Below are 25,010 nucleotides of genomic sequence, written 5' to 3'. Positions count from 1 at the left end.
ATGTATGAGATAGCCAAGAAAGTGCAAGGGTTACGTCCATTTTTGTGACGAAGTGGGTTTATGCTGACTGGGAGCTCGATGTAGAATGGCTGAGTTCATGGGAATAACAAGGTGTTACCAAACATGTTGTGATTGCATTGAGATTCGTGACTTCTTCAAATCTGAGGTCAGTGGCTTCAAAGCCTGCCATCAGGTTCACCTTTGAAGCGCTGCACACGTTTTTGTTCCCAGTCATCAAGGTCCTTCGCCATAAGCCTCTTGAATGCAAATCAGCAAGTCATGTACTTCTGCAGGTCTATGTGACAAGGAGATGATCACTAACGTAGTATTCTTCCCGTTCGTCTCCAATGATCCTTCTTCGCGGATTTCGTTTTATGCCTTCCTCGCCGTCCGGTCCCTTGAGACCCAGATTAAAGGCTTCCTCTTGGCTGAGTTGTTTTACTTTGCGATCATAACGTTCATATCTCAAAGCGGCAGCCGGTGTCAACGCGAAAGACCCTGCGACTATGATCATGATGAAGGGAAAGCCAAACAGTAGGAATGGATGTCGGGGAAGACGGGATCTATATGCCGCACCGACTCGCTCCCCTAGGGTTGATGAGGCGGTTGTCGCACGCCGGAATTTCTTGGCTTGGAAGACGGGCATTCTGATATTAATCTCAAGAATGACAAACTTTCGGTATCAATTGAGTCGTCAAGGTAGGAACGCGGAAACAAATTGGCCTCTGGATAATACATGGACGCTGCGGCAGCTGTAAGTCTACATACCGATTGCCGTACCGTTGACAGATTGTGGGAAGTAGTTATTGGGCGGCTAGAGGTTCCTCGGCGAAACGAAAATCCGCCATCTCCACCAAGCCTAGCTAGCAATCGCCAGCCAGAAGTCTGCTATAAACATCACGTTGTGAAAGGCAACGGAGCAGAGTGACCAAAGAGGAACAACTTCCCGCCAGAAGAAGAACGCTGGTATGTTGGCTCGAGTTCCGAGTGTAGCCGAAGTTCTGGGATTTAAAACTGATGGCAATTTCAGTATCGCGGATCTACTTCCTTCAAAGCTTTTTGCTCCTTCCCTCATAGATTTTACGACGGCAGCGAAGCTCTCTCGATGACATCCACGACCCCAGGCTCCTTATTTGGGGCTGCTGGCGTAGGGACCACAACACAGCCGGCAAATTCACTGCAGAACAGCCCAGCAAGTATGCTTGGGAACACGCCCGCAACACAAACGCCTTCAGGCGGATCCCTGTTTGCAAAGCAACCGCAGGCACAACCGCAACTTACCCACAGCTCTTTATTCGGACAAAATACAACACAGACTAGTGTAGCGCAAGCAGCGCAGTTGTCTAATCAGACGCAGCCCGCCTTCTTTAATAGCCTACTCGAGCGCGGCAAAAAGAGGCCTCTCTCCGCGATCGGTCTGAACAGCAATTTCGACGAGTTGCCCACATTGCAACTGGGCCTCGATGATATCCGCAAAAAGGCGCGAGAGCTTGGTACCAAAGAGTCCAACAATAGACAACAATATGCAGCGAATAGCAGGGCGTAAGCTGTCTCTCCCCACCTTCTCCCCCACCTCTCATTGCATTTCAAATGACATACTCATGGCTCTCAGTCACTATATGCTGGCTGCCTCCGGGGTCTCTCCTGGTCACGCGCTACGGGACCTCAAAGCTCTAGATCCCCAGGCTTCTCTATCGGTGACTCCTAAAGAGCAGGAGACGTTCGATCCTGATAATCAAAAGTACCTAAGGAACCTACAGCAGCGTGGTCGTCAAGTCATGATAACGGAAAGCCTTGCCCGCACGCAAAGAGATTTTGACCTGTTTCTGGAAGAGAAACTCGACCTAAATTGGGAAGACCAGCGGCGAAAAATATTTCAACACTTCGGGTTAACACACAAAGACGACAATGCTAAGGATGGGAAAAGTACGTTTGGCCGTTCAGTCCAAAGGACACAGCAGTTCAATACTGCGTCTGGCCATGATCCTGCTTCGGCCTCGCGTCGGAGTGTCTTTGGGCGCTCCGGCTTGGATAAATCGGTCATTGGAATGCCGGGGACTGGAGCGGCAGGTCTTCAGATATTTGAAGATTCGATGGAGCGCAACGACGGTCCGGGTAGTCACTCTTCTGATCTTCGTTTTCTGAGGGAGAAGATAGGCTACTATGCAGAGAAAGTACAGCTGCTGAATTCGGCCAGACTCCAATCTCGGACATTTCCGATTCTATACAACTTCTCTGACGTTGAACAGCGCGCAGGTGGTGACGTAAGTCCGCGCGATCCAATTTTCAATCTATTGCTGACTTGCGTTAGGTTCCACGGCAAATGTATGATGGCTATAAAGCCTTAATCAGTATTGTTGGGGAGTCACCAGAAGCGATGAATATCTCGGCTCCTTCCGCATTGAGGGAGCGACAATTTTCTTCGGACTATTTGGATGAATTGCCAACCTCACGCAAAGCGAACAATCTCAAGAATCGTATAATTGAGGGCTCACGGTCATACCTCGAAAAGCAATTCTATATCGATGTGGAGGGTGCGATTGCGAAAAATCCCCGAGAAGCACAACTCGGTGGCATCCCAACCGTGGTCAACAAGATCAGGGCTTATATCAGGCTCAGGGCCGCAAGAAGAGACCTCGCCCCTGACGGAACCGAGTTGCAAATGGTCGGCGAGGATTATTGCTGGATTCTTATCTTCTATCTCCTTCGCTGTGGATTCGTCACGGAGGCAGCAGAGTACGTTAGCCAAGATCCAGGTTTCCGCTCCTTAGATCACAAATTTGTGACATATATGACAACCTATGCCCAGAACAGGCGGTTGCCGAGGGACCTACAACAAAAAATCAACGGAGAATATCAACAGCGGTCGCGAAATGCCCCCGATAACACTGTCGATCCTTATCGCATGGCATGCTACAAGATCATTGGGCGCTGCGAACTCACTCATAGACGCTTAGACGGCATCAACCAACAAGTGGAGGATTGGATGTGGCTTCAATTTACCCTGGCCAGAGAAGATGATCGTGCGGAGGAGATTGCAGGTGATGTATTCGGGCTTGAAGACATCCAGACCGATATCGCAGAGATTGGCCAGAAGCTCTTTAGCAAAGGTCAAGACAGCCAGGGTGGTTACGGAACCTTTTTCCTCTTGCAGATTTTAGGAGGCATGTTTGAGCAAGCTATCTCATATCTTGTGTCTTATGCTCCGGTTAGTGCAGTACACTTTGCCATTGCTTTGGCATACTATGGCCTACTCCGCGTGTCCGATTTTTATACATCGGGCGAAGGACTGCGTAAGTGGCAAACTTTGGAGTGTTTTACCTTGCTGGCTCCTTTATTAACGAAGATAGTGTCCTACACTGTCAAACAATACCCACAGATTAATTTCGCCTTTCTCATCACGCATTACACGAAGCAGTTCCGCACAGCATATGTCGAGGCAGCGATCGATTACTTCTCTTTACTGTGCCTCAATGCCGACTTGCCCGGTTCCTTGGGTAAATCTCAAGCAGCTGTGTGTCACGAGGCTTTGCGAGAATACATTCTGGAAACCAGAGATTTTGCTAAGCTGTTGGGTGATGTACGTTGTGACGGAAGTAGGATCAAAGGTTTGATCGAACAGCGAATCAGCTTGATCCAACTTGTCGACCAAGAAGAGTTCCTGAAGACAATAACGGTACAAGCAGCGGCTATTGCTGACGACAAAGGGCTGACCACTGATGCGGTTCTCTTATACCACCTTGCCGAAGACTACGACCGCGTCATCGATATCATAAACCGAGCTCTTTCCGATGCTGTCGCCATAGATCTAGGAGGGCCAATGCTGAAGCTGCAACCTTTGAGACCCCGGGCTAATTTGCATAGTGATAGTCATGGTTCAACCCAGGGATCTCCGCTCGAACCCGGGAGTAGTCTCAGCCTTACTGCTGTGGAAGATCCGGTTGTTTTAGCTAAAAACATGATCGGTCTATACAACGCCAATGCCCTGTACTACCAACGGATCCGACAAGTCAATCGTGACTCCTGCGGGTTGTTACTTCGGATGATGGAGGCGAAGGCAGAAGTTGAAGCAGGAAATTGGACTCCTGCCCTTGATGTAGGTTTCCTCCATACTATCAGCCCTTGTTTACCAGCTCTCATAGTCGTTGTTGCGCTGACACTAACAATTCGTAGGCTATCAATGACCTTAACCTGCTTCCGCTACGGGCAAGAGGCTCTGTTCCCTACGTACGAAGTGCTGCTCAAGCTTTTTCGTCGTTCCCTGCCATAATCTCCCACAATATCGGTCATATCATTATGTGGAGCATCACTTGCATCGGCCACGAACGTGACCGTCTTGGCTCTAGTGCATACGAGAATGAGATCAGACAGGGGTTAGCTGAGGAGCTGCTTGTCATGGCTAAAGACTTGATGGTATTCTCCGGAATGGTCAAATACAAGCTCCCGCCTAAAGTGTACGAAACACTTGCGCGCGCTGGGGCTGAGATTGGAGCATATTAAGAAGTGCCCCTCTGCCCATGGAATCTGGGATGCACACTTCATGTTCATTTGCCCTTTGTTCCTAGGCTTTTGCCGACTTAGAACACCTCGTAGTTTTCAGATAGGATTAGAGATCCTGAAGATACACATTGGCGTCTTATATTGTTTGGCCAGCGTGAGGTACGCATGTTTGTTTTTCCTAGTACGTACAAACTTCATTAGCCACAGAGTAAGCCATGCGCCGGTGCTTTCCCGCAACTAAAGCTCAGACGCCAAGACCTAGACCCGCCTCGATCATTCAAACCCGCTCACTCGCAGCAACCAGCCTACTACTAAACTCTCAGTTGGATCCCAGATACTCGAAAGTGAATGAACACCAGAGAGAGGACTGGCATAATGTCGCATCAGCCTTCATCTTGCACCCAACACTAAGTGATTCGCAATTCCATCATGGATATATGCTGCATCGCGCAACCTAAGAACATTGCCCTGTGCATACACCCTTCTTCACGAAACCTTTAAGACGAGGAGAGTCCAGTGCCCGACATGGGACATGATCATGATGACGCATCTGACACGACTACGAAGTCTACACTATCCAGCCTCGAGGATGAGCCGTTGAGTAATGAAGTTTCGGCTCAAGCGGAATATCAAGGGGGAGGGGCCTCAATCGCGAATATGGTTACATCTTGTGAAGAGGATGACCACGGTGGTCAGGAAGTCAGCAACGTGTCAGATAACCTGATTCTTGGAAGTCAAGCTGCGCCTGAAGCTGTTAGTGCTAGAGAAAATGGGACCGCTTCGAGCCCCGACGCCCCCGCGTTGCAGAGCAGCACGATTTTCCCATTAAGAGAGATGAGCACCAATTCTGGCGACACACCCACGTCGCAAAATTCGGGCTTGCCCAAATGTGACTGTCTAATCAACAACCCCCCCAACATTTCCAGGATTCGACGAGTAATGTTCGAATGCAAGGACCCTATAGAGATAAGTCTTGAGGAGTTTGAGACTTACTGGCCGTTCATTGATAACGTGTGGGTAAAACAAAGGTCTAATTCCAGCAAAGAGGGACACTGTACTACGGACTATTATATGTGTCGATTGCGACGTCCAACTCATCGCACATCAGAGACACGGCCTCTGCCCGAAGGAAAACGGCCCCGAAAGAAAAGGGTGCGAGAGGGTGGCATTTGCAATTTCCAGATCAAAGTAGTGAAGTTTGAAGGGGCCTATTCAACTGTGACCATCGCGAGGACTCCGGGAAGTAGCCGTGTGCACTCGCATGACCTCGATTATATCGACAAGGTGAAGCGAAATTCGGGGCTCATGGAGTTCGCACGAAGGGAAGCAGTGAAGGGATATTTACCATCTTCCATCTATACCAAGTTCAAAGAAGCACCTGCGAAGCTTGAGGAGGCAGGTGGCAAATTCCTCACGGTGACAGATGTGCGCAATGTTTCAGCAAAGTGGAGAATCCAGAACCCCGAGGTGAAACTTGTACCGCATGATGGCTATGAATACCAAAAAGGCCATGGAATCGTGAGAAAAGGGGGAAGTGAAAGCAACGGCGGCAGTCCGGTTCTATCGAGTACGACCCCAAAGTCGTCGTTACCACCAGACACTCTTTCATTTCCTCAGTTCTCCTTGGAGTTCCTCGGACCCTATCTCCCAAAGCACGATGAGCGGCGCCCATTTCCTCATGTCACCCTATCTTACGCATCTTCCATGGACTCTAAAATCTCACTTCTTCCAGGCATGCAGACAGTGCTATCGGGACCCGAAGCTAAGCTTATGACGCACTATCTGCGATCTCGTCACGATGCTATCTTGATTGGAGTTGGGACGGTCCTTGCTGACAACCCGGGCTTGAACTGTAGACTGGAAGGGGCAGGAGGCTACGGCGGCCTGGGGAGAATGTGGCAACCGCGACCCGTGGTGATTGATCCCACCGGTAGATGGCCCATTCATCCCGAGTGCCGCATGCTGAGGACTGCAGTGAATGGTAAAGGCAAAGCGCCATGGGTTGTGGTATCGCCGGGAGCCCGCATTCACCCCCAAAAACTGGTGATGCTCAAAGGCTATGGGGGTGACTTTCTTCGAATTATGGAATACAATCAGGATTGGCGCCTTCGCTGGGAAGCCATTCTGCGCGCTTTGGCATCCGAGGGTATCAAGAGCGTCATGATTGAAGGCGGAGGAACTGTCTTGAGTGAGCTGTTAAATCCCGAGTATGCCGATTTTATTGATTCCATAGTTGTGACTGTCGCTCCCACTTATCTTGGCTCTAGTGGAGTGAGCGTGAGTCCAGACTCTAAGCGCGACGGAGAAGGAAAGCCGAACGCGGCATTAAATCCCAAGGATGTGAGATGGACACCATTGGGTCAAAACGTTATTATGTGCGGCAGAATCCGCACAGAGAATCCCCTCACTTCTCGCATTCAGGGATAAGAAGGCTCTTTTACTCCCTGCTTATTCTCTCTTTATTTCCCTCTATGCCCCTTTCATCTGCCACTCCCTGGTCCGTCCTTGTTGACACAGTACTACATCCCTTTGCACGGTACATATAAAGTCAATGTTAATGTTCATGAATAGAACAGATCATCTAAATCCAAACCTTGAGCCCATAATAACAATAATAGTAGTAGTGATAATGATAATACGATAGCTATCAATAACATCTCGCAAGCGCATTAGAGGTAGGGGCCACATGCATATGCAGATGTTTGAGTGAGAGCCACGCTAGTTATCTTTGAGCCCTGATCATAATGAAAAGAAGCATATTTGGCACATGACCGTTAAGAAGAGCGTAAACAAAGACGCTGCTGTCAGAACCGTCATTTCTCACACACAATGAAGTGACAGAAGTTGCTGGAACGACTTTGTAGTTCACTTGACCGACATTCGCATATCGCTGACATGCCTTGTGGATGGGAGACTACAGAAAGTAGGAAACTTGAAGTATGGTTGACTTGCTCTTTCAAGCTTTCTTGGTTTGCTCACCAGTCATATGTTGCTTATGTACAGTGCTTTGAGCACCCTGCTTGCTACGTAGACTAGTCCGACTTAGGTTGTTGTCGTCGTCGTCGTTGTTAGTGTACCAGTAACTACATTGGGCTGTTGTTTCCTTCAGCTAAAAACAGTAACAATGACAACAGTCACGGGTGGAATCCCCCAGTTTCTAAACCCGCTCCCAGCTCTTCAACAGAAAACCATTTCAATTGAAAGCGTGTTGTCTGTGATATTGTCCCAAGATACTGTATAGCACTAGCCTATCTTTCATTCGATCTAATCGTTTCCATCCGACTCTCTGTACTACTTGGTATAAACATTTCTCTCCCTCCCTCTTTTGTATAGCCTTTTCCATACTGGGTTTAATAAACCAGCTCGTGCCGCGTTTTCTTAATGATGCCCCCAAAGAAAAGTGCATCTAAGTCTGCTGGCAAAGGCAAGAAAATGAAGACAGCGAATACTGCAGCTGCTATGACGGCCATCAAGGCGAAACGAACAGCAATGAGCACAGCTCCAAATACCGCAAACAACTCTGTTAATACTGATGACGCAGCCAGGGCTCCAAGGGAGACCAAGGTTAGCAAATCCAGTGGACGTTCTAGCCAAGGAACGACCAGAGCCGTATCCGCGAAGGCTGGAAAGCGAAAAGCTGATATCGACGAAGAAAAACCGACCCGCGAACCGAAGAAGGCGCGTGTAGCCCGACCTCGGGTGCCGAAGCCAAAACCAAAGATCATCATCAATAGTGCTCCCACCACCCGTCTAAATGTGTATGTTTGTGGCGAAGGCAGCTCTGGTGAACTCGGTCTTGGAGCGGGGAAAACCGCCATCGATGTAAAGAGGCCTCGTCTCAATCCGCATTTGCCAGCAGACCGGGTCGGCGTTGTACAAGTCGCAGTTGGCGGCATGCATTGCGTGGCACTTACGCACGACAACAAAATCCTGACATGGGGTGTCAATGATCAGGGAGCGCTTGGGAGGGATACCACCTGGGAGGACGGCTACAAGGATGTGGACGAGACTAAAAGTGACTCGGATTCAGACTCTGACAATGACACTGGCCTCAACCCGCACGAGTCGACTCCTACTGCTATTCCTTCTGACGCTTTCCCAGTGGGTACTACTTTTGTGGAAGTCGCAGCTGGCGATAGCTCTAGTTTTGCTCTTACAGATGAAGGTCAGGTCTATGGTTGGGGAACTTTTAGGGTATGTTAGCTCACGCGCCAACTGCTCAGATTAAGCTGACTTTGTCAAGAGCAACGACGGGATTCTAGGCTTTGACCCCAATAACAAAGTCCAAGCTAGTCCCACGCATATCCCCTCATTAAAAAAGATCAGGCACATGGTCTGTGGTGATAATCACGTTCTCGCTCTAAACGAGAAGGGCGCCGTATTCTCGTGGGGTTCCGGCCAGCAGAACCAGCTAGGCCGCCGTATCATTGAGCGGAATAGGCTAAATGGGCTTCAGCCACGCGAGTTTGGTCTACCTAAAAACATCGTGCACATTGCTTGTGGCGCTTTCCACTCCTTCGCCGTCCACCAATCTGGCAAAGTCTACGCTTGGGGTCTGAACAGTTTTGGTGAAACTGGTATCAGAGCCGGTGCTGGTGACGACGATGCTGCTATTGTCCACCCTACCATTGTCGATTCGCTGTCAAACCAAGGTGTCACTCAACTTTGCGGTGGTGCTCATCACTCACTCGCCGTCACTAGGAGCGGTCAGTGCCTCGTTTGGGGACGATTGGACGGTTACCAAACGGGGCTGAGGATTGACACACTCTTGGATGAAGCGGTTATCAAGGATGAGCGTGGGCGCCCGCGCATCCTTATAGTACCGACTCCTGTGCCTGGAATTAAGGCCAATGCCGTGGCTGCGGGTTCAGATCACTCAATAGCCATTGATAGCGATGGCCATCCTTGGTCGTGGGGGTTTTCCGCTACTTATCAAACTGGCCAAGGGACACAGGATGACATTGAGGTAGCAACTGTTGTCGAAAACACTGCTATCCGGGGAAAGAGGCTGACCTGGGCGGGCGCGGGGGGCCAATTCTCTGTATTCACCGAACCTGTGATGTTATTATCAGCTTCGAATTCGCACGGCCTTCCACAAGAGCTGTAGTTTGGTTCGAGTCCGGCAGTGCTCATATCAGCCTGACTTTGTACACTTGCAATCTTCTGGCTGTCACATATTATACGGCTGCTTTCAATACACGAGATCTCTACGCACGGTATGTAAATCGACTCTTCCCTTTCTCATTTGGGATTTGTGCTCAAGAGCATCGTCATCTGTATCAAACACAAGTCCTTGGGTTAAAATTAACGCCTATGCGTCTCGAATCTCGGTGATATCTAAATATCCGACTTCGGGTGCCAACAAGCAGGCAGAACAGAGACCTAGGCGCCATGGTTTCCATCTTCAAATTCTCGTAGAAGGACATCCAACTCGTCATCTTCAGGGGTATCATCCGCTACGCAACTTCCTGGTATCTGTTTGTTTGACTCTGGAGTTGGCGCATGTAGTTGTGCCAGGTCGAACATTATGTACCCGCGTCTAGACCCAGAAATCGTTCCGCCTAATGCTGTATCGGATGTTTCTACCGTAGTCGCAGGGTCCATGTCTGCACTAAGATCATCGAGGACTTGCTGGTTTATATCAGCCGTCAGCGCTTTCGGCTTCTCTTCATCAATCCACTCCCTTCTCATCGTCTGCAAGCGCTTAGAGTGTCCAAGTTTTTCGATCATGGCCAGACCATCAGCGAATTTGGCACGAGGATATAAATCGTCAAGCCATAATTGGTAGAAGTTCAAAAGCCGGGCGACGTCAGAAAACTGTTCCATGAAATTAGCAGTCGGAGAGAAGTGATGCCGATGTTGGTGGTCATAGACCTCGTGCCCTTTGCCCTTCAGTCTCAGCCTCTGCCTGGACGTGCGGCGTAGCTTTGGTATCCCGGATTGCGAGAGCAATCTAGGCGATGCATAAGTAAGCATTTCGGGCTCTAATGAAGTGTGATCACCGGCCTTACCTGCTCTCATCTAGTTTCGCAACAAATCGCCGGTGCTTGCTAACTTGGACCTTATCGTCCACCCCTAGAATAGGCGTTGGGTCCTCGTTATTAGACCTTACAGTGATGTTCATTTGAGGCTGTTGCCATGCCGCATCAAGGCCGGCGTCATAGTCAAACAAGGAATCGTCATGGCTTGTTAGTGCATCAAGTGGTTCTGTTGTAGTTTCCATATTCCAGGCGCTCCTCAACTCTGGAGATGACGAAAGAAAAACAATACACTGAGGTCGTAGAGTGGCAAGTCAGAAAAGAAAATCGGCGAAGTTTAGGTGGGCAGGACTAGGTTATCTTGATCGAAATATCGAGTAAGTTGTTGTTTTCCTGCTAGTTAGTATAAGCGATTTTGTACGCGGCGACGCGATCTGCAAGCTCGGGACGCGTATGTGACCAATGAGGCAAGTAAGTTGCTGGGCGATTTACTCATTGCAGACCAATAAATGAATATTATAAACACTGTATCGGCAATGTAATTGAAATACAAGTCCTGTAGTGATTGTAATCTTATATTAGGAACTATCGGACATTTAAAAATACTACTATTAGGATTCTTGTTTAAGAAGCTTTGTTTTCATTCTGTTTATTGAACTATTAGGGTGTATAATAATATCAAATGATCTTATCTATTTATTTATATCTACATACAGTAACAGTTTAACTAAAAGATAAGAATTTAAAACCTCTACTGGCTATTACAGATGGTTTAGCACCACTACTGTGGTATTATAATTACAGCCAGTATTCATAGTAATTATCAAAGCTACCAGTACTGTGATTGGAATATTGTAATACTTAATACTGGGCAATATTACAATCTTTTGTTTATAGCTGAAAGAATCATTCTTTCTTAAAGCATCTTTCTTATTCTTTTCATTAGGACCCTTAGAGTCTGAATTAATACTAATATACTCGTCTTGATTAAACTCACATATAATAGTATAAGGCGTAGAAAACTAGGAAAGCTATACCCTCCCTCGCCACAAAATTCACAGCTTGTGATAAATTACAAATGCTTTTTAAACACCAAAAGAACAGAATAATTGCTGATGAGATTAGATAGTATAGTTTAGCCGTGTGCAATAACTAATATATTTATCTCAAACCCTGATCAAAGATTTTTGTTGGATTTTGAACAATCTTTGAAATTTATTATGAGTTGTGAAATTCGTGGCCGGGAAGGATATGTATTGCAGACTCAGGGCTTCTTCCAATGTATTAGTACTACAAAATATCCTGTACTCCATACATACATTATCATTGGTACAGTACATTAAGTGCGGTATCCCAGGTGGTCCACTGAAGTATATTTGGTGATGACTAAGTCATGTGCTAATCGCTAACTAGTTAACTAGACTCCAGCAGGTAAGGCGGTGGGCTTGCTTGGCAAGACTCCCTCTGAGTTCCAACTTCATTGCGGCAGAAGCCAATCCCCAAAGCACGATTATTACACACCTTCTTCTGGCCACGCCAAACGATCATGGCTACCGATCACAAGGCAACGTTTGTCCCCCCAAAGCGGGCCAACACCGACTATCCGGTATGTTTTTAAGATATCTCAGCAAGTCAATTCAATGGACAATTGGCACTAACTGATTCTCCATAGCTAATTGATTCCGACCCGTATGGACCCGCCTTCAATCATTGATGATCGCAGAATCTCACACTGGAACTCAGGCATTTGAGACGAGTCGTCGGTTATGCAAGACCCTCTGATTATGCTGTAGCAGGTGGACTGGCTGCTGCTTCTCCACTTGCTTTCTGGATCATGGAGAGGGTGAGCCCGTCCCATGTCGGCAGAGGCGGCTTCGCTCCTGTCATGCGACTAGCAACAGCAATCGGTCTCGTTGGAGGTCTACATATCTTTTACCAACGATCTTGCAGTGAGTTTCGCACCGCAGCTGGGGAAAAGTGCCATTACGGATGCTAATTTGCCGTTGTAGATCGCTTCTATGGTTTCACGGAAAACTCACGGGAAGTCGAGATGGATATGAGAGAAATGGTAGACAAGGTTAAAAAGGGGGAACCGTTGTACGGAACTTCTCAGGTTTCTCCATACTTGCAGGGTGTTGCTGCTAGAAACTCGCGTTATGCCCAGCTTTTCAGCCATGTCATTCCATGGATCAATATTGTCAACCACGATCAAGTAAGTATATCACATATGCACGCAAGCCTGGTGAATTGGCGGAGTCTAGGCATCTCGAAACTCGAACGCTGACCCTTTGATAGCATGGCGTCGACACCGCCAAATATTATCAACAAGCGGAACGGGAGCTCGAAGCGGAACGCCTGAAATAGCCGTATCGCTCGCTCTGAATATCTGGGGGAATGAATAGTACAAACATTAGATATGCCCTTGTTTCTTCTGTCGCCGCGAAACCTGTTGTATACGTATTTATATTCTAGCGCAATGTGAAACCCTCTTCAACAGCTTGCCTTTATTGGGTCAATCCATACAGCTGGGAATTTCTGCTGCAGGATACGAGGGCATAATATGAGCTGGTATTCCATACTTCAGATAGTTGGGCTCGAAGATTGACTGCCCGGTACGCTATTCTGAAAGCTCGTCTTGAGCTCACGGTGTTTCTTAGGCCGAGGCTTGGGAGCTGGGCTGCAGTCAGCGAGACTTAAATGACTGCTAATGACCGGACTCGTGCATACCATTTTCATTTTCTTGTATGTAGAAGCGCCGAAGTAGCATTATAGCTTCTTCCCGAAATAGCCCCCCATGTACCACATACGGTGGGTCTATCGAGAGGCTAATGAGCGATATATTAGTGGCAAGAAATTGTTACAGGGGTGGAAACGAACTCAGAATGCAGCGAGAGAATGCTCCCGGTCCCTCCGAACCTGTCATTTCCGCAGCCAAAATAAACGGTACGAATCTGATATTGCCTCAAAGCAGAAGCACACATAATGCACGGTTCAACAGTCACATATAGGTCTGTCGAATGAAGAAGCGTTCTAGGGTGATTTTCAAGCATTTGCTCGATGGCGATGAATTCAGCATGTCTTGTGCCCTGTGTTTCATCAGCTAAAATCGGACGTTGGGCTCATTCAGGCAGTATCTGTAAGAGAAACCATTATAGTAGTGAAATTACATTCCAAGACACCCATAACTATGAATAGTGCTCTTTAGGCTTACCGCGCCTAGGCATTAACCTACATTCATGGATTTGTTGGTATCATTCATCCCTGAACCGACGATTTTGTTGTTATAAACAAGGACGCATCCTACCGGCGTCTCGCCTGTCTCAAGTGCTTTTTCACCCTAAAGAAAACACATTAGTTTGCTATTGTTCTATAGCGATATTGGTATCCACATATACCATTATTAATGCCTGCTTCATAAAGTACGCATGACGTGAGTCCATGCGAGCAGGCACTGCCATGACGATTCCCGGGTTTAATGAATGTGAGGCAGTTGGCAGAAGTGTACTGGAGGAGAGCCCAAGGAGAGGAAATTTTCAGCACCTGAAAACTATAGCGTATCAATGTGCTAGTTTGACTTGCATGAATTGCCAGGGATCGCAACGGTGATGAAATTGGCAAATTTCTTCTGGGCTCAATCGATTTTTAGTCAAGTAACTCCAAGCTGAGGTGCAACGGAGTCATCTCCACAATTTTAACATTCTACGGTAACTACAGCTTAGTTCTGCTTTCAACATGTATTCAATTATCTTATCAGGACTACCGCACGCGATGGCGCAGTGCCCCACTTTAATGTATACACGAACAATAAATAGTACAGTGCCTCGGGGCTGGGGTAACTAGTAACCATAGACGAGTATGAGTAAGTACGAAGTATAGCACATGTAAAAAGTCAGTCGTCGTCCTTTGCTTTGGGACTTGCATCAACAGAGAGCTTCTGACCTCGAAATGACAGGCCCTAAAGCAGCAAGTGCCTAAGAAAATTCTGAACTCCAATGAAGGCGAGGTATTCGGTAGTCCAAGTGGAAATGTATGGAAATCTATGATTCTGCCCGCCGCCTTGGGTGATTATGTGATTATCGGATCGAACACGAATAACAACCCTCTCCCCCCATCCTCCAGAGCCTGTTCTAATCACCATCACCTGTCATTACCGGGCTTCCCCATCGCCTAGAATATTCGAAGATACATGCACCATGTGTGGTTGCATTGCCAATGGCAACAATTGAGCGCAAATCGTCTCGATTCTCCACATCGAAGACCAACCGATCGGACGTTGCAGAGACGGTTTCTTCGACCCTGGCGGCGCAGCTGGTTCCGCGTCTGTCCTCGCAAGGCGATCAGACGCGTATCCTAACCAAAGAAGCTTTCTCACAACTGCGGCATGAACTCCTTGAAGGCAAATACAGCCAGCTGCTATCCAATGACAGCGTCGCCGATGTCAAGAAGCTTCTTTGTATTGCCCTCAAAGCCGGCCTCGAGCCTTGTATCAAGGACCAGGGGCGCCACCGGGAGGACCTAGCAAATCAGCTCTGGGACTGCCTGGATATTATACAGGCTGTTGTCGACAAAGCACCTTTGGTTCTTGTTGAGGTTGCAGATCCAGAGATTCTGGGAAACGATGAACAGGTCCCCCTGTACTCGTGGCTGCTTGTCCGACTCCTGCGAGCGGCCAGTATCTGGGAGATAGACAGACTTAGAGAAAAAGTCAATAGCATCCTGTCGAGCATAACGAGTGTGCCCAATAATCATGCCAGAATCTTCCATTCTTTCCTTTGTATCTCTTCGTTCTTACGATCATGCACCATGGGTTTGTTCATGCGTCGCGTCCGTGTCGGATGTCTGGCTAACCTCCTCTAGACCTTCTGTGCTCTCTAGAGGCTTTTCATTCTCAACAGTTATCCAATGAGCATGCGACCAATCCTCCTGTAGTCAACTTGAAACAACAATTCTGTATAGATCTTTTGAAACTCCGTCTTCCGCATGGCTCATTCAATAGGAGCATCAACGCAGGGTCATTGCTCCAGAGCTTCTTACTCTGTGCAGATATGTTCAAGTCTAACATACACGCTTATACCTCATCTGACACCCCTTTTGATCGGCATGATAAGATATGGCTCCTGAACGGTTATCAGCGCCTATGGGACCTGGCCGTTTCCTGGCTTCAAAAGACTTTTCCCGCTCCGAAAGAGACAACCACACAGATTGTTGTCCGCGTGATAGCCGCAGCTGGGACTCTCTTCACCCAGGGGAGATGCACAGATCAAGACTTACAGTTGGTCCATATTGTTCTCCAAAAATTGGGAGACCTGTTGGCCACGGACGACCTGAGCTATTTCCCGGTCATTCAACTAGAATTGAGCCAGCTCATAAACAGAGTTGTTGACATGTTGAGATGTACAGCGCGTCGCGCTAGCATCACGGACAAATCGATTCTGTTGAACAATGCAATGACGGAGAGACTTGCATTCTTTCAGTCTTTAGAGCCGCGTCTGCAGGTAACCGAGCATGAATAATCTGTGTATGTGTGCATTTGAGGCTAATTCTATAAATAGGCATCGGTTGAGAATCTTCTGAGAAGAGTCTTGCCATCAAAAGCGGAGTATACCACTGTGTTTGAGACTTCTGATGCTCTCACACAGCACGCAGTGCCAGGGATTGCTCAATCACAAGAGTCACGTACCATTGACCCATTAGTTGACAACACTGAAAGTGGTCCTTCTGTGAAGCGACGCTGTGTTTCGCGTTCTGATGCAAATATATTCAACCGCAGTATGCTGCAAAGGCTTGTGTCAGAATTACTCAGCTTGCTTTGTGATCGAGACTCCAGTGATATCAAGGACCTTGGACCTGCCGTGTCGTAAGTCATACTACAATGAGATGCTATAACGGATACCTAATCCCGGCTGTAGTGAATATTTTGGCGAAATTAGTGAGGAGAAAAAATGCGAAGTTCTACACACCCTAGGACTTTTACCTTGCGCTATGGCTGGAAGCTTGGCACGCATTGACGGAGCTACCTCGAATGATGCATCACATTGTCGCTTTTGCGATGATGAAAGCAGAAAAGACCGCTTCGACCCGGAAGAGCAGTGCCGCGGGGCTGACCTACTGGGTGACGTGTTTGCCTCCATACTACCTACGCTCTCCCGCACTGCGCCTTTGAGAATAGCTGCAATATCTGCTTTACGTAGGGTCATCATGCATTCTCCGAACTGTGAATACACGCGGCTCGCCACTTCTGTCTTCGGGGACTTCTATCTACACTCTATGAGGAGCTCTATAAGAGAATTACGAATAACGGCGGGGTATGTACTCTTGGGACTGTGCGGCACTGTGCGGCCTAGCGGTGGGTGTTGACGATCTTTCTAGTTTTTCGATTACTTCGTTTGTTCAGAGAAAACTGGACCGAAGTGTTAGGCATGACAACTTCATAAGAATCTTGGATTGGTTACGCGGGATCGCAGAGAAGAAGGACATTTATTATCATGAAAGTTGCATCTTGACAATTTGTCGGCTTGCAATGTAAGCCTTCTTTGATTCAACATCCTGCTCATGTTGCTAATCATCCTTTCAACCATGAAGGCTCTCCTATGACGAAGAAATGAACATCATTTTGCTGCGTCTTGTTGAATATCTGGGTCACTCGAATCCATTCGTCTGCTCCATCGCATACACTGAAGTATGTGTGAATCATTGGAAACTTCTCTTCAAATTAACATTGGACCAAATTAACATTGCACTAATTCCCATCTAGCTCTCCAGACTCGCGCAAAATCTCTCACTTACTCCCGCTGGCTTGTTTCGACCATTCTGGAGAACCCTCTCTGTGACCGTGGTCAAGAGCTTCCAGTCTCGCCCTTACATGGCAGAACAGCTGTGCGATCTCCTAGGGATGCAAGTGGATGACTTCTTACGATTAACTGAGGTTCATGTTTTACCTTACCTTGTGCTCACACAAAAACGGGACATCATCGCCAGGGTAGGCGCCACATACAAAGAACTCAAAACCCCGTTCGATATATGTTCAGAGAAGAACAATCTCGCCGCTATACTAGCGTTCTTGTTGAGCCAGCCATCATCGGACCCGGAAGATAGTATAATGTCCATCTTATCCACAGTGGATGCCGCCTTCGCTGGACGTACCTTAGCCGAACTCTTGAGAGTCGAGCCGATTCTCATCGCTTGTGAAATTCTCAAGAATTTGGGGGACTCGAGCGTCAGAAAAGGAGCGAGAGTAGGTGTGCACTCAAGGCTTGCTGGCCATGGTCACTAAGTGTAACAGTTCCAGCGAGCGCTTCATCTCCTCGCCGCCCTTGTCCCACGAAAATCCGCCAATGCACAAAAACGAGGCAACTTGATCGGTCACTTCATCGAAGAGCATGTACTTGGCATCATTACACAATTTGCACATGCCATAAATGATTTTCAAGTCAGACAGTCACTCATGGAAAAGAAAAGAAATCTTGCAGCTATTGGAGAGATGATCAAGGTCGCTCGAGGTCACGTCAGTAGTGCTTTGCCACAGGTCTGTCCTTTAAACCTTCTTTCAGTCATATTAGTGCAATGCGGCTGACTTAAATTAGATATGTGCTTGCTTACAATCCGCACTCGAAATGAAGGATTTGTGCAATCATGCATTCATGGTGTGGAGAGTCCTCATTAGCACTCTTCAGGGGGAAGAGGTCGAGTCCCTCATTGATCAGACATTGTCTATAGTGATAAAGTACTGGGACATGTTCACTGAAGAAACACAAAGTCATGCTCATGACTTGGTTGGTTATATCATACATCATCATAGTGATGTGGTACGCGACATCTTCCATACCATGCCCTCTCTTTCTTTAATACCGAGGCTAGCCAATTTTGAGGTAGAGATCAACGAGCTTAGAGGAAAGATGGACGTTCGGAGCCGATTTTTGGCTTTCATTCGTCGCAGCCAAAGTGAAAACGCGGTAGTCATTGAGCAAACTTTGAAGGAACTCGTTGCCTTTCTTTCTGGCAATGAAGAATTCGTTCATGCCTCAGTGCTTAGTGAACAACCAGATCCGGTTGTTTCACAGCTGACTCGAGCCTTGCTTGATTGCTGTGTCAAATTCAATGCGAGCTCGGAATCCATCACTATTCTCTCGGCTCGGTGTTTGGGTTTGATCGGCTGTCTTGATCCCAATCGAGTAGATACGATAAAGGAGAAGAAAGATATACTGGTCTTATCGAACTTTGACAGTATGGAGGAGACTTTTGACTTCATTCTGTTCTTCCTGCAGCACGTTCTTGTCGAGGCTTTTCTGTCGACATCTAACACGAGAGCCCAAGGATTTCTCGCGTATGCAATGCAAAATATGCTCAGGTTCTGCAACCTTGACTCGGCCGTGATTAGCCGGTCTCGGGATGTTCAAGGGGAGGAAAATTATGGACGCTGGATGCAACTGCCTGAGGCTGTTCGCAACATCTTGACTCCATTCCTAACATCAAAGTACACAGTCACGATTGGCGCCATCAACACTAATTGCAAATCTCCTCTTTTCTCTCTGGAACTGACTCATGGCAACTGGCTTCGAAGCTTTGTGCAAGACCTGTTACGAAGTGGGACCGGCGATAATGCACGACTCATATTTAGCGTCTGCAGTCGCATTGTTAAGGGTCAGGATATTTCGATAGCGTCATTCCTTTTGCCATTTGCGGTTCTAAATCGCATAGTTGGCGGAACGGAAAGTGAGAAGCAAGATTTGCGATGCGAACTGGTACATACATTGTCTTATCCTCTTCCAGAATCGAACAATTATGCATACGAGAACATATTGTTATGCAGTCAGGTCAGTTTTCCCTGGATTTCTCACTTCGCAGGCACTGACTAGCACCTTGGTCTCTTGCTTAAGAGTATCTTTGAGGTTCTAGATTATCTTTCGCGATGGCTTCAAGGAAAGAAGAAACAACTCAATAGCTTCAAGCATCACAGCCATCACGTTAGTCGTACCCACAAGGAAGCGTCTCGCCAAATGCTCCTGGATACCTACACATCGCAGGTGAAAGCTGTGGAAGCTTTGTTGATCTCAATACCCCCAGAGATCATCTCAAGAAGAGCGGTCGAGTGCAAGTCATTCTCACGGGCCCTGTTCCATTGGGAGCAGTACATTCGTCAGTCCAAGATTCAGGCCGGCACACGGCAGCCTTCCGGAACCGAGTCTCTGTACCAGCGTCTTCAGGATATTTACAGCCAGATCGACGAACCAGACGGCATTGAAGGAATTTCGTCCAGTCTTCATGCGCTGAACATCGATCAGCAAGTGCTTGAACATCGCAAAGCAGGAAGGTGGGCTACTGCGCAGAGCTGGTATGAGCTACAGGTCCAGAAAGATCCGGACAACGGCGAAGCGCAATGGAATCTGCTTACTTGTCTCAAGGAATCAGGACAGCAAGGTATGCCGTTAATTAGCAGTTGTTTGCTGCAACTTTTCAGACTCACTCGTGCTGCACAGATGCTATTCTCGCCAGATTCGAGGTTCTCACAAGTCCTGTTCTAAGGAGTAAGTTCCTTCCCTTCGCAGTGGAAGCATCTTGGATTACTGGGAACTGGGATCGACTACACCATTATCTACGACTTGGCTCGCAGGATACGTCGGATTTCAATATCGGGATTGGACTCGCTTTCGACGCACTTCGTCGTGATGACGGGGCAAGGTTTGAGCAGCTAATCAATGGTCTGCGACTCAATGTTGCCAAATCACTGACAGCTAATTCGGTGACTTCGTTGCAATCATGCCATGACAGTATACACAGGTTGCATGCTTTATGTGAGATTGAGTTCATAGTCAAGATAGGACACGAGCCTTGCATCGAGCAGACGTCACGGTCAGAAGTGCGTGCTGTTTTAGACCGTCGTCTAGACATCTTAGGAGGATATATCTCCGACAAGCAATACCTACTTGGCCTTAGGCGAGCAACAATGGAATTGACGTATGGATATTCCTTCAGTTTTATGATACTTACCGCGGACTGACTGTACACTTGAAGGGGCAAATTCTCCGATTCTGAAATCGCAGCTGCTTGGCTGGCTAGTGCCCGTCTTCTGCGGAAAGGCAATTACACCAACCAAGCATATCAGTCAATGCTTCATGCTGCCCGCTTGAAAGACCGAACAGCTACTATCGAACACGCCCGACTTCTGTGGAAAGACGGTCACCACCGGAAAGCGATACAGACGCTTGAAGGTGCAATCATGGCTAATGAATTTTCAACGTCAGGCGATCCCGATTCCGGATCCCTACTACGTGACAAACACCAGAATATTCTTGCAGCTAGGGTATATCACCTTTATTGAGTTATGTACAGCGTCTAACCCGGGCCACGTCTCTCTTAGGCCCACTTGCTCCTGGCAAAATGGACGGATCGTGCCGGTCAAACTCAATCGGATGTTATTGTTCAAAGGTTCAGGGAAGCCATAAAACTTCAACCAAGGTATCTGCCGAAGTTCTCTGTGAGGGACTCATGCTAATCATAAGTAGGTGGGAGAAAGCACATTATTATCTGGGAAAGCACTACAATAAGATCTTGGATTCTGAGAAGGCGAAGCCACTGGGGAAGGAGGCACAGATCTAGTACGTTTGCCTTTTCAGGTCCCCAGATTTCTGAAGCGATTCTATCTTACACGTCCTAGTTTGAGTGGCGAAGTCTCAAAGCTTGTTGTCGACAATTATCTACGATCATTGGCTCATGGAAATAAATATGTTTTTCAATCACTGCCCAAAGTGCTGACTTTGTGGTTGGAACACGCATCTATCGTGGAACAGCCATTTGATCCTAAGCGCGGAGACAATGAGTAAGCCCCTTTACTCTACTCATTCGTTGTTTCGACAACAACGGCTTTTTGCCTGTCTAGTCACATAATTGTTGACATTCCTGAAAAAAGGGATTTTCAAAAGCATACCCTACAGCAGCGAAAGAGAAGCCTCGAAGACATACATTTGCAGCTAAAGAAGTACATACATCGAGTCCCAGCTGCGTTGGTAGGTCCAGTGACTTTGATTTACAGCATAACATACTAACAAACTCAGCTGTTTACAATTCTTCCTCAAGTCCTAGCTCGTATCTGTCATCCGAATACCACGGTATACGACCTCTTGACAAAAATTGTAGCCAAAGCTGTGAATTCTTTCCCTCAGCAAGGGCTATGGACAGTCCTCGCTGTGGTCAAGTCGTCTTCTAGAGACAGAGCCTCGAGAGGTATTAGTTGTCTCCAGAGAATCACGGTATGTCAACATGGAAAATTGACAGGTCCTGCGAGCTAATTGAAGCAGGACATGAACAAGAAAGCGAAAGGAGAGTCATCCGTATCTGACATGCGTGCGATGGTTAATCAAGGCCAGAAATTCTCAGATGAGATGTTGAAACTATGCATAGCACGCATTGAAGAGAAGGTATCAAGGGTAAATCTTAGAACTCTTGGTTTCAATCATAAAGTGGCCCCCTGTCGACTTGTCGTGCCGTTTCAGGCAATGTTAACACCGATCTTACCAGCCAGTCATGATTCTGAATATCTCAAAAACTTCAGGGCCTTCCCCAGAGAGGCAATTACAATTGAAGGTGCGAAGCTGCCGATACTCATTACTTAACGTGCTTGCTGATCGTTACTAGCTGTCCTCGATGATGCTCAAATCCTAAATTCACTTCAAAAGCCCCGTCGTATCAGTATCCGAGGGTCGGATGGAAGGATTTACAGTATCCTATGCAAACCCAAGGATGACCTTCGCAAGGATCAACGCCTCATGGAGTTCAATAACATGATCAATAGATTCTTGAAGAGAGACGTCGAATCGAGCAAACGTCGAATGTGTAGGCATTATACTCCCGGACAGCTTTTTCATTTTCCCTCTTCTGATCTTATGTATCGCTCGACAGACATCAAAACATATGCTGTTACGCCACTGAACGAGGAGTGTGGACTCATTGAGTGGGTGGATAACCTCCGCACATTGAGAGAACTTGTCATCAAGCTTTTGAAAGAGAGAGGAATTTCGCCAAATGCAGGTCTCCTACCGCGCATGGGCCGGAAGGCTGAGTGCTAACCCAGCTTCTACTATATAGTACAGCGAGATTAGGCAAAATCTCAATGAAGCCTGCTCAGAGGCTTCGAAACTCGATTTGTTCTCAACTCAGATTCTTGCTAAGTACACAACACGGAAGACAAATCCCGCTACAGGCTGGTTGGCTAACAGACGACTAGATTTCCTCCGGTGCTCTACGACTGGTTTGTCGAGATGTTCCCTGAAACGGAAGCATGGTTTGCAGCCAGGATACGTTACACCCGATCCTGCGCTGTTATGTCTATGGTTGGTTATGTCTTAGGGTATGGCACCTAGTTTCCTTAGGCTTCCTAGCACTATTCCAGGACGTTGTTTTAAGAGACTCCCAACAGATTAGGTGACCGTCATGGTGAGAACATTCTCTTTGAGGAAGGGACAGGGGGGGTACTACATGTCGACTTCAATTGCCTTTTTGACAAGGTGCGTTGGAATTTGCCAAGTATAGCTATGTTCTTCCAAAAGCTAATTCCTTCTCAAGGGCTTGACCTTCGACAAACCTGAGCTAGTTCCTTTCCGCTTAACACAGAATATGGTGGATGCGTTTGGCGCCTACGGATACAATGGTTAGTGGGTTGGGAAGCTTGAAGGCACGAGCTCTCGGATATTGACAAGTATTCCAAACAGGTCCATACCGCAAGACCTGCGAGATAAGTCTAAGATTGCTTCGCCACAATGAAGATGCACTCATGACGGTCCTGGAGACTTTCCTGCACGATCCGACCACAGATTTTATAGGGAAAAAAGTAAGCGTGCCGAATCCCCAGAAAGAAATTTTTGATGCTCAGTGATTTATAGCGTCGCACACATGCAAGTGTGCCTGATACACCCGCCGGAGTACTAGAAAATGTGCGCAGCAAACTCCGAGGTCTCCTACCTGGGGAATCTGTCCCACTTTCCGTCGATGGCCACGTCGATGAATTGATTATACAGGCAACCGATAAGCGAAATTTGGCAGCTATGTATATTGGCTGGTGCTCCTTTATCTAAACTGGACAGACCTGCACTCAGATTTGTCATACTATTAGTACATCGACGGCTCTCTCAGTAAATACATGAATGCACGGGGCTACGGGTGGTTGGACTGAGAAACAATGTCCCATTTTTCTAGCTATTACTGATAGGACTGGCTCGTCTGCTTGTGTTGCCTGAAAATTTCACTTGGTATGTTGATGATGACATTTTGGCTTGGTGACCATCCACAATCTAGTAATGAGTGCAGATGGTGTGTGAATCGTTTCAAAGACGACGGTAAGTTTATTTGGAGTTTACCGTGTGGTATCATGCCGATAACGGTCTCTGGTCTGACTCGGGCTCCGACTCTTATCACTGCGACTGCTGTACTCATAACTGCTGTAGCTGGGACTGCGACGTCGACGACGAGGAGTGTCCACTCGTGGGTGTGGCATCCGCCCTTTCGGTGATACCGAGGAAGTTCTTGAAGAATATGATCTGGAGCGGCGTGGTGATCGAGAGCGCGAATGAGAGCGTGGCCGATAGATATCATGCCTATCCATAGGCCGCGAACGCCGGGCCCTTCGTGGCGACGTTGACCTTTGCGGGAACGGCGAACGGCGGGAAGCACGACTGTCTAAGGGCGAAGGGCCATGGCCCTGGCTCTGACGGCCGAAGCTTCCTATGTTGCCTTGACTTTGTGGCGGCGGCGAGCGCGAGAACGCTCGCCTGGGCAAGACAATGGAGACACTTATGACGACACCGTCTAGCTGCGCTTCGTGCATGTGTGCGATGGCGGCCTCTGCATCAGCAGGGTCATGGTATAGGATGTAGGCAGTGCCTCTATTGGTCATGACTGCGACTGGTTAGCATCCATGAGATTATGACCGGCGAGAGCTCGTTGAGTTACAGGCTTTATTCATGGGCAAATCGAGATTTTGTATCTCTCCGAACCCCCCGAAGATCTCATGTAGATGTGATTCGGTAACATTTTTGGTGAGTCTTTCTACAACAATCTTTGATGCAGTTAGCGCGAGAACGTGTAGCTGGCCAAGCTTGTTATGTCCGTGGTCAACAAACCTTGGAGCTTCGGGGCAAGGCGAGTGAGGGACTAGGCGACCGGCTGTAACCTTCCTTTCCATATAACCTTGAAGTCTGACTCCGACTTCGACTCCGAGAATGCGTTCGAGATCGAGACCTGCTTGTGAATCGAGCGCCATTGCGCCGGCCCGAGATGCGATCAACGGACGGACTTCGCGTCCCACTCTTGTACCTTGTCTCTGAACGGGGAGATTCAGATCGTCGCGATGGTCTGGCGTCTCGATTGAGAGTAGAGTAGCGCGGTGAGCGGTTCGAAGAGTATTCCCGAGGCCTGTCAGACATGCTGTGTTGTCAGGCCTAGACCTGGAAAGTTGAAGTCAGAAGGTTGGCTGGAAGTTGGGCGAGGTACTGGCAAGGAGGGTGGGTGGTGTGGAGCGTCCCGCCTCCAAATACAATACGT

The 25,010-nt window shown here is 47.8% G+C and overlaps 9 protein-coding genes across 9 annotated transcripts; 5 read left to right on the top strand and 4 right to left on the bottom strand.

The window, feature by feature from the left end:
- Positions 1 to 176: 176 nt before the first annotated feature.
- Positions 177 to 646, bottom strand: BO95DRAFT_369496 (cytochrome c oxidase assembly protein COX16; the record flags this gene model as incomplete). Its single annotated transcript, XM_025582871.1, has 2 exons — positions 177 to 257; positions 323 to 646. 2 exons carry the CDS (start codon positions 644 to 646, stop codon positions 177 to 179), a joined length of 405 nt encoding a protein of 134 aa, XP_025439537.1.
- A 258-nt stretch (positions 647 to 904) lies between these two features.
- On the top strand, positions 905 to 4,635 carry nic96 (linker nucleoporin NIC96). The gene is made up of 6 exons (XM_025591841.1): positions 905 to 966; positions 1,031 to 1,542; positions 1,613 to 2,264; positions 2,312 to 3,293; positions 3,351 to 4,096; positions 4,174 to 4,635. Exons 2-6 carry the CDS (start codon positions 1,106 to 1,108, stop codon positions 4,498 to 4,500), a joined length of 3,144 nt encoding a protein of 1,047 aa, XP_025439536.1. The 5' UTR covers positions 905 to 966; positions 1,031 to 1,105; the 3' UTR covers positions 4,501 to 4,635.
- A 154-nt stretch (positions 4,636 to 4,789) lies between these two features.
- BO95DRAFT_445443 (RibD family protein) lies at positions 4,790 to 7,076 on the top strand. Its single transcript, XM_025587152.1, has one exon. It carries the CDS (start codon positions 5,026 to 5,028, stop codon positions 6,925 to 6,927), a length of 1,902 nt encoding a protein of 633 aa, XP_025439535.1. The 5' UTR covers positions 4,790 to 5,025; the 3' UTR covers positions 6,928 to 7,076.
- A 913-nt stretch (positions 7,077 to 7,989) lies between these two features.
- Positions 7,990 to 9,607, top strand: BO95DRAFT_369477 (RCC1 domain-containing protein; the record flags this gene model as incomplete). The annotated part of the gene is made up of 2 exons (XM_025582870.1): positions 7,990 to 8,694; positions 8,744 to 9,607. The coding sequence occupies 2 exons, from the start codon at positions 7,990 to 7,992 to the stop codon at positions 9,605 to 9,607; spliced, it is 1,569 nt and encodes a 522-aa protein (XP_025439534.1).
- Positions 9,608 to 10,137: 530 nt separating this feature from the next.
- On the bottom strand, positions 10,138 to 10,684 carry BO95DRAFT_340553 (Chromosome segregation in meiosis protein 3; the record flags this gene model as incomplete). Its single annotated transcript, XM_025581959.1, has 3 exons — positions 10,138 to 10,317; positions 10,375 to 10,453; positions 10,512 to 10,684. Coding segments are annotated over 3 exons (432 nt in total), but the record flags the coding sequence as incomplete, so codon positions are not given.
- A 1,258-nt stretch (positions 10,685 to 11,942) lies between these two features.
- BO95DRAFT_395071 (putative NADH-ubiquinone oxidoreductase 21 kDa subunit) lies at positions 11,943 to 13,080 on the top strand. Its single transcript, XM_025583710.1, has 5 exons — positions 11,943 to 12,084; positions 12,151 to 12,167; positions 12,222 to 12,427; positions 12,488 to 12,690; positions 12,774 to 13,080. The coding sequence occupies exons 1-5, from the start codon at positions 12,025 to 12,027 to the stop codon at positions 12,840 to 12,842; spliced, it is 555 nt and encodes a 184-aa protein (XP_025439532.1). The 5' UTR covers positions 11,943 to 12,024; the 3' UTR covers positions 12,843 to 13,080.
- BO95DRAFT_475477 (nucleoside deaminase) lies at positions 12,574 to 14,160 on the bottom strand. The gene is made up of 5 exons (XM_025589861.1): positions 13,874 to 14,160; positions 13,711 to 13,815; positions 13,356 to 13,564; positions 13,206 to 13,303; positions 12,574 to 13,150 (listed from the first exon to the last, which is right to left on the bottom strand). The coding sequence occupies exons 1-5, from the start codon at positions 13,934 to 13,936 to the stop codon at positions 13,059 to 13,061; spliced, it is 567 nt and encodes a 188-aa protein (XP_025439531.1). The 5' UTR covers positions 13,937 to 14,160; the 3' UTR covers positions 12,574 to 13,058.
- A 530-nt stretch (positions 14,161 to 14,690) lies between these two features.
- Positions 14,691 to 23,545, top strand: atrA (protein kinase MEC1; the record flags this gene model as incomplete). Its single annotated transcript, XM_025588331.1, has 26 exons — positions 14,691 to 15,285; positions 15,336 to 15,973; positions 16,097 to 16,335; positions 16,388 to 16,783; positions 16,848 to 17,000; positions 17,061 to 17,157; positions 17,233 to 17,712; positions 17,761 to 18,003; positions 18,062 to 19,291; positions 19,355 to 19,895; positions 19,955 to 20,432; positions 20,490 to 20,778; positions 20,836 to 20,933; positions 20,981 to 21,073; positions 21,133 to 21,294; positions 21,385 to 21,481; positions 21,530 to 21,724; positions 21,773 to 22,058; positions 22,110 to 22,307; positions 22,374 to 22,533; positions 22,565 to 22,642; positions 22,699 to 22,821; positions 22,891 to 22,978; positions 23,037 to 23,121; positions 23,183 to 23,301; positions 23,354 to 23,545. 26 exons carry the CDS (start codon positions 14,691 to 14,693, stop codon positions 23,543 to 23,545), a joined length of 7,353 nt encoding a protein of 2,450 aa, XP_025439530.1.
- A 704-nt stretch (positions 23,546 to 24,249) lies between these two features.
- BO95DRAFT_319379 (uncharacterized protein) lies at positions 24,250 to 24,525 on the bottom strand (the record flags this gene model as incomplete). The annotated part of the gene is made up of 2 exons (XM_025581772.1): positions 24,250 to 24,365; positions 24,420 to 24,525. Coding segments are annotated over 2 exons (222 nt in total), but the record flags the coding sequence as incomplete, so codon positions are not given.
- Between the last annotated feature and the right edge of the window lie 485 nt (positions 24,526 to 25,010).

This window comes from Aspergillus brunneoviolaceus, assembly GCF_003184695.1.
Source record: "Aspergillus brunneoviolaceus CBS 621.78 unplaced genomic scaffold BO95scaffold_58, whole genome shotgun sequence".
Classification (NCBI taxonomy): Eukaryota; Fungi; Ascomycota; class Eurotiomycetes; order Eurotiales; family Aspergillaceae; genus Aspergillus; species Aspergillus brunneoviolaceus.
The sequence above is the reverse complement of the archived record's forward strand: the minus strand, read 5'-3'. Positions and strand labels throughout refer to the sequence as shown.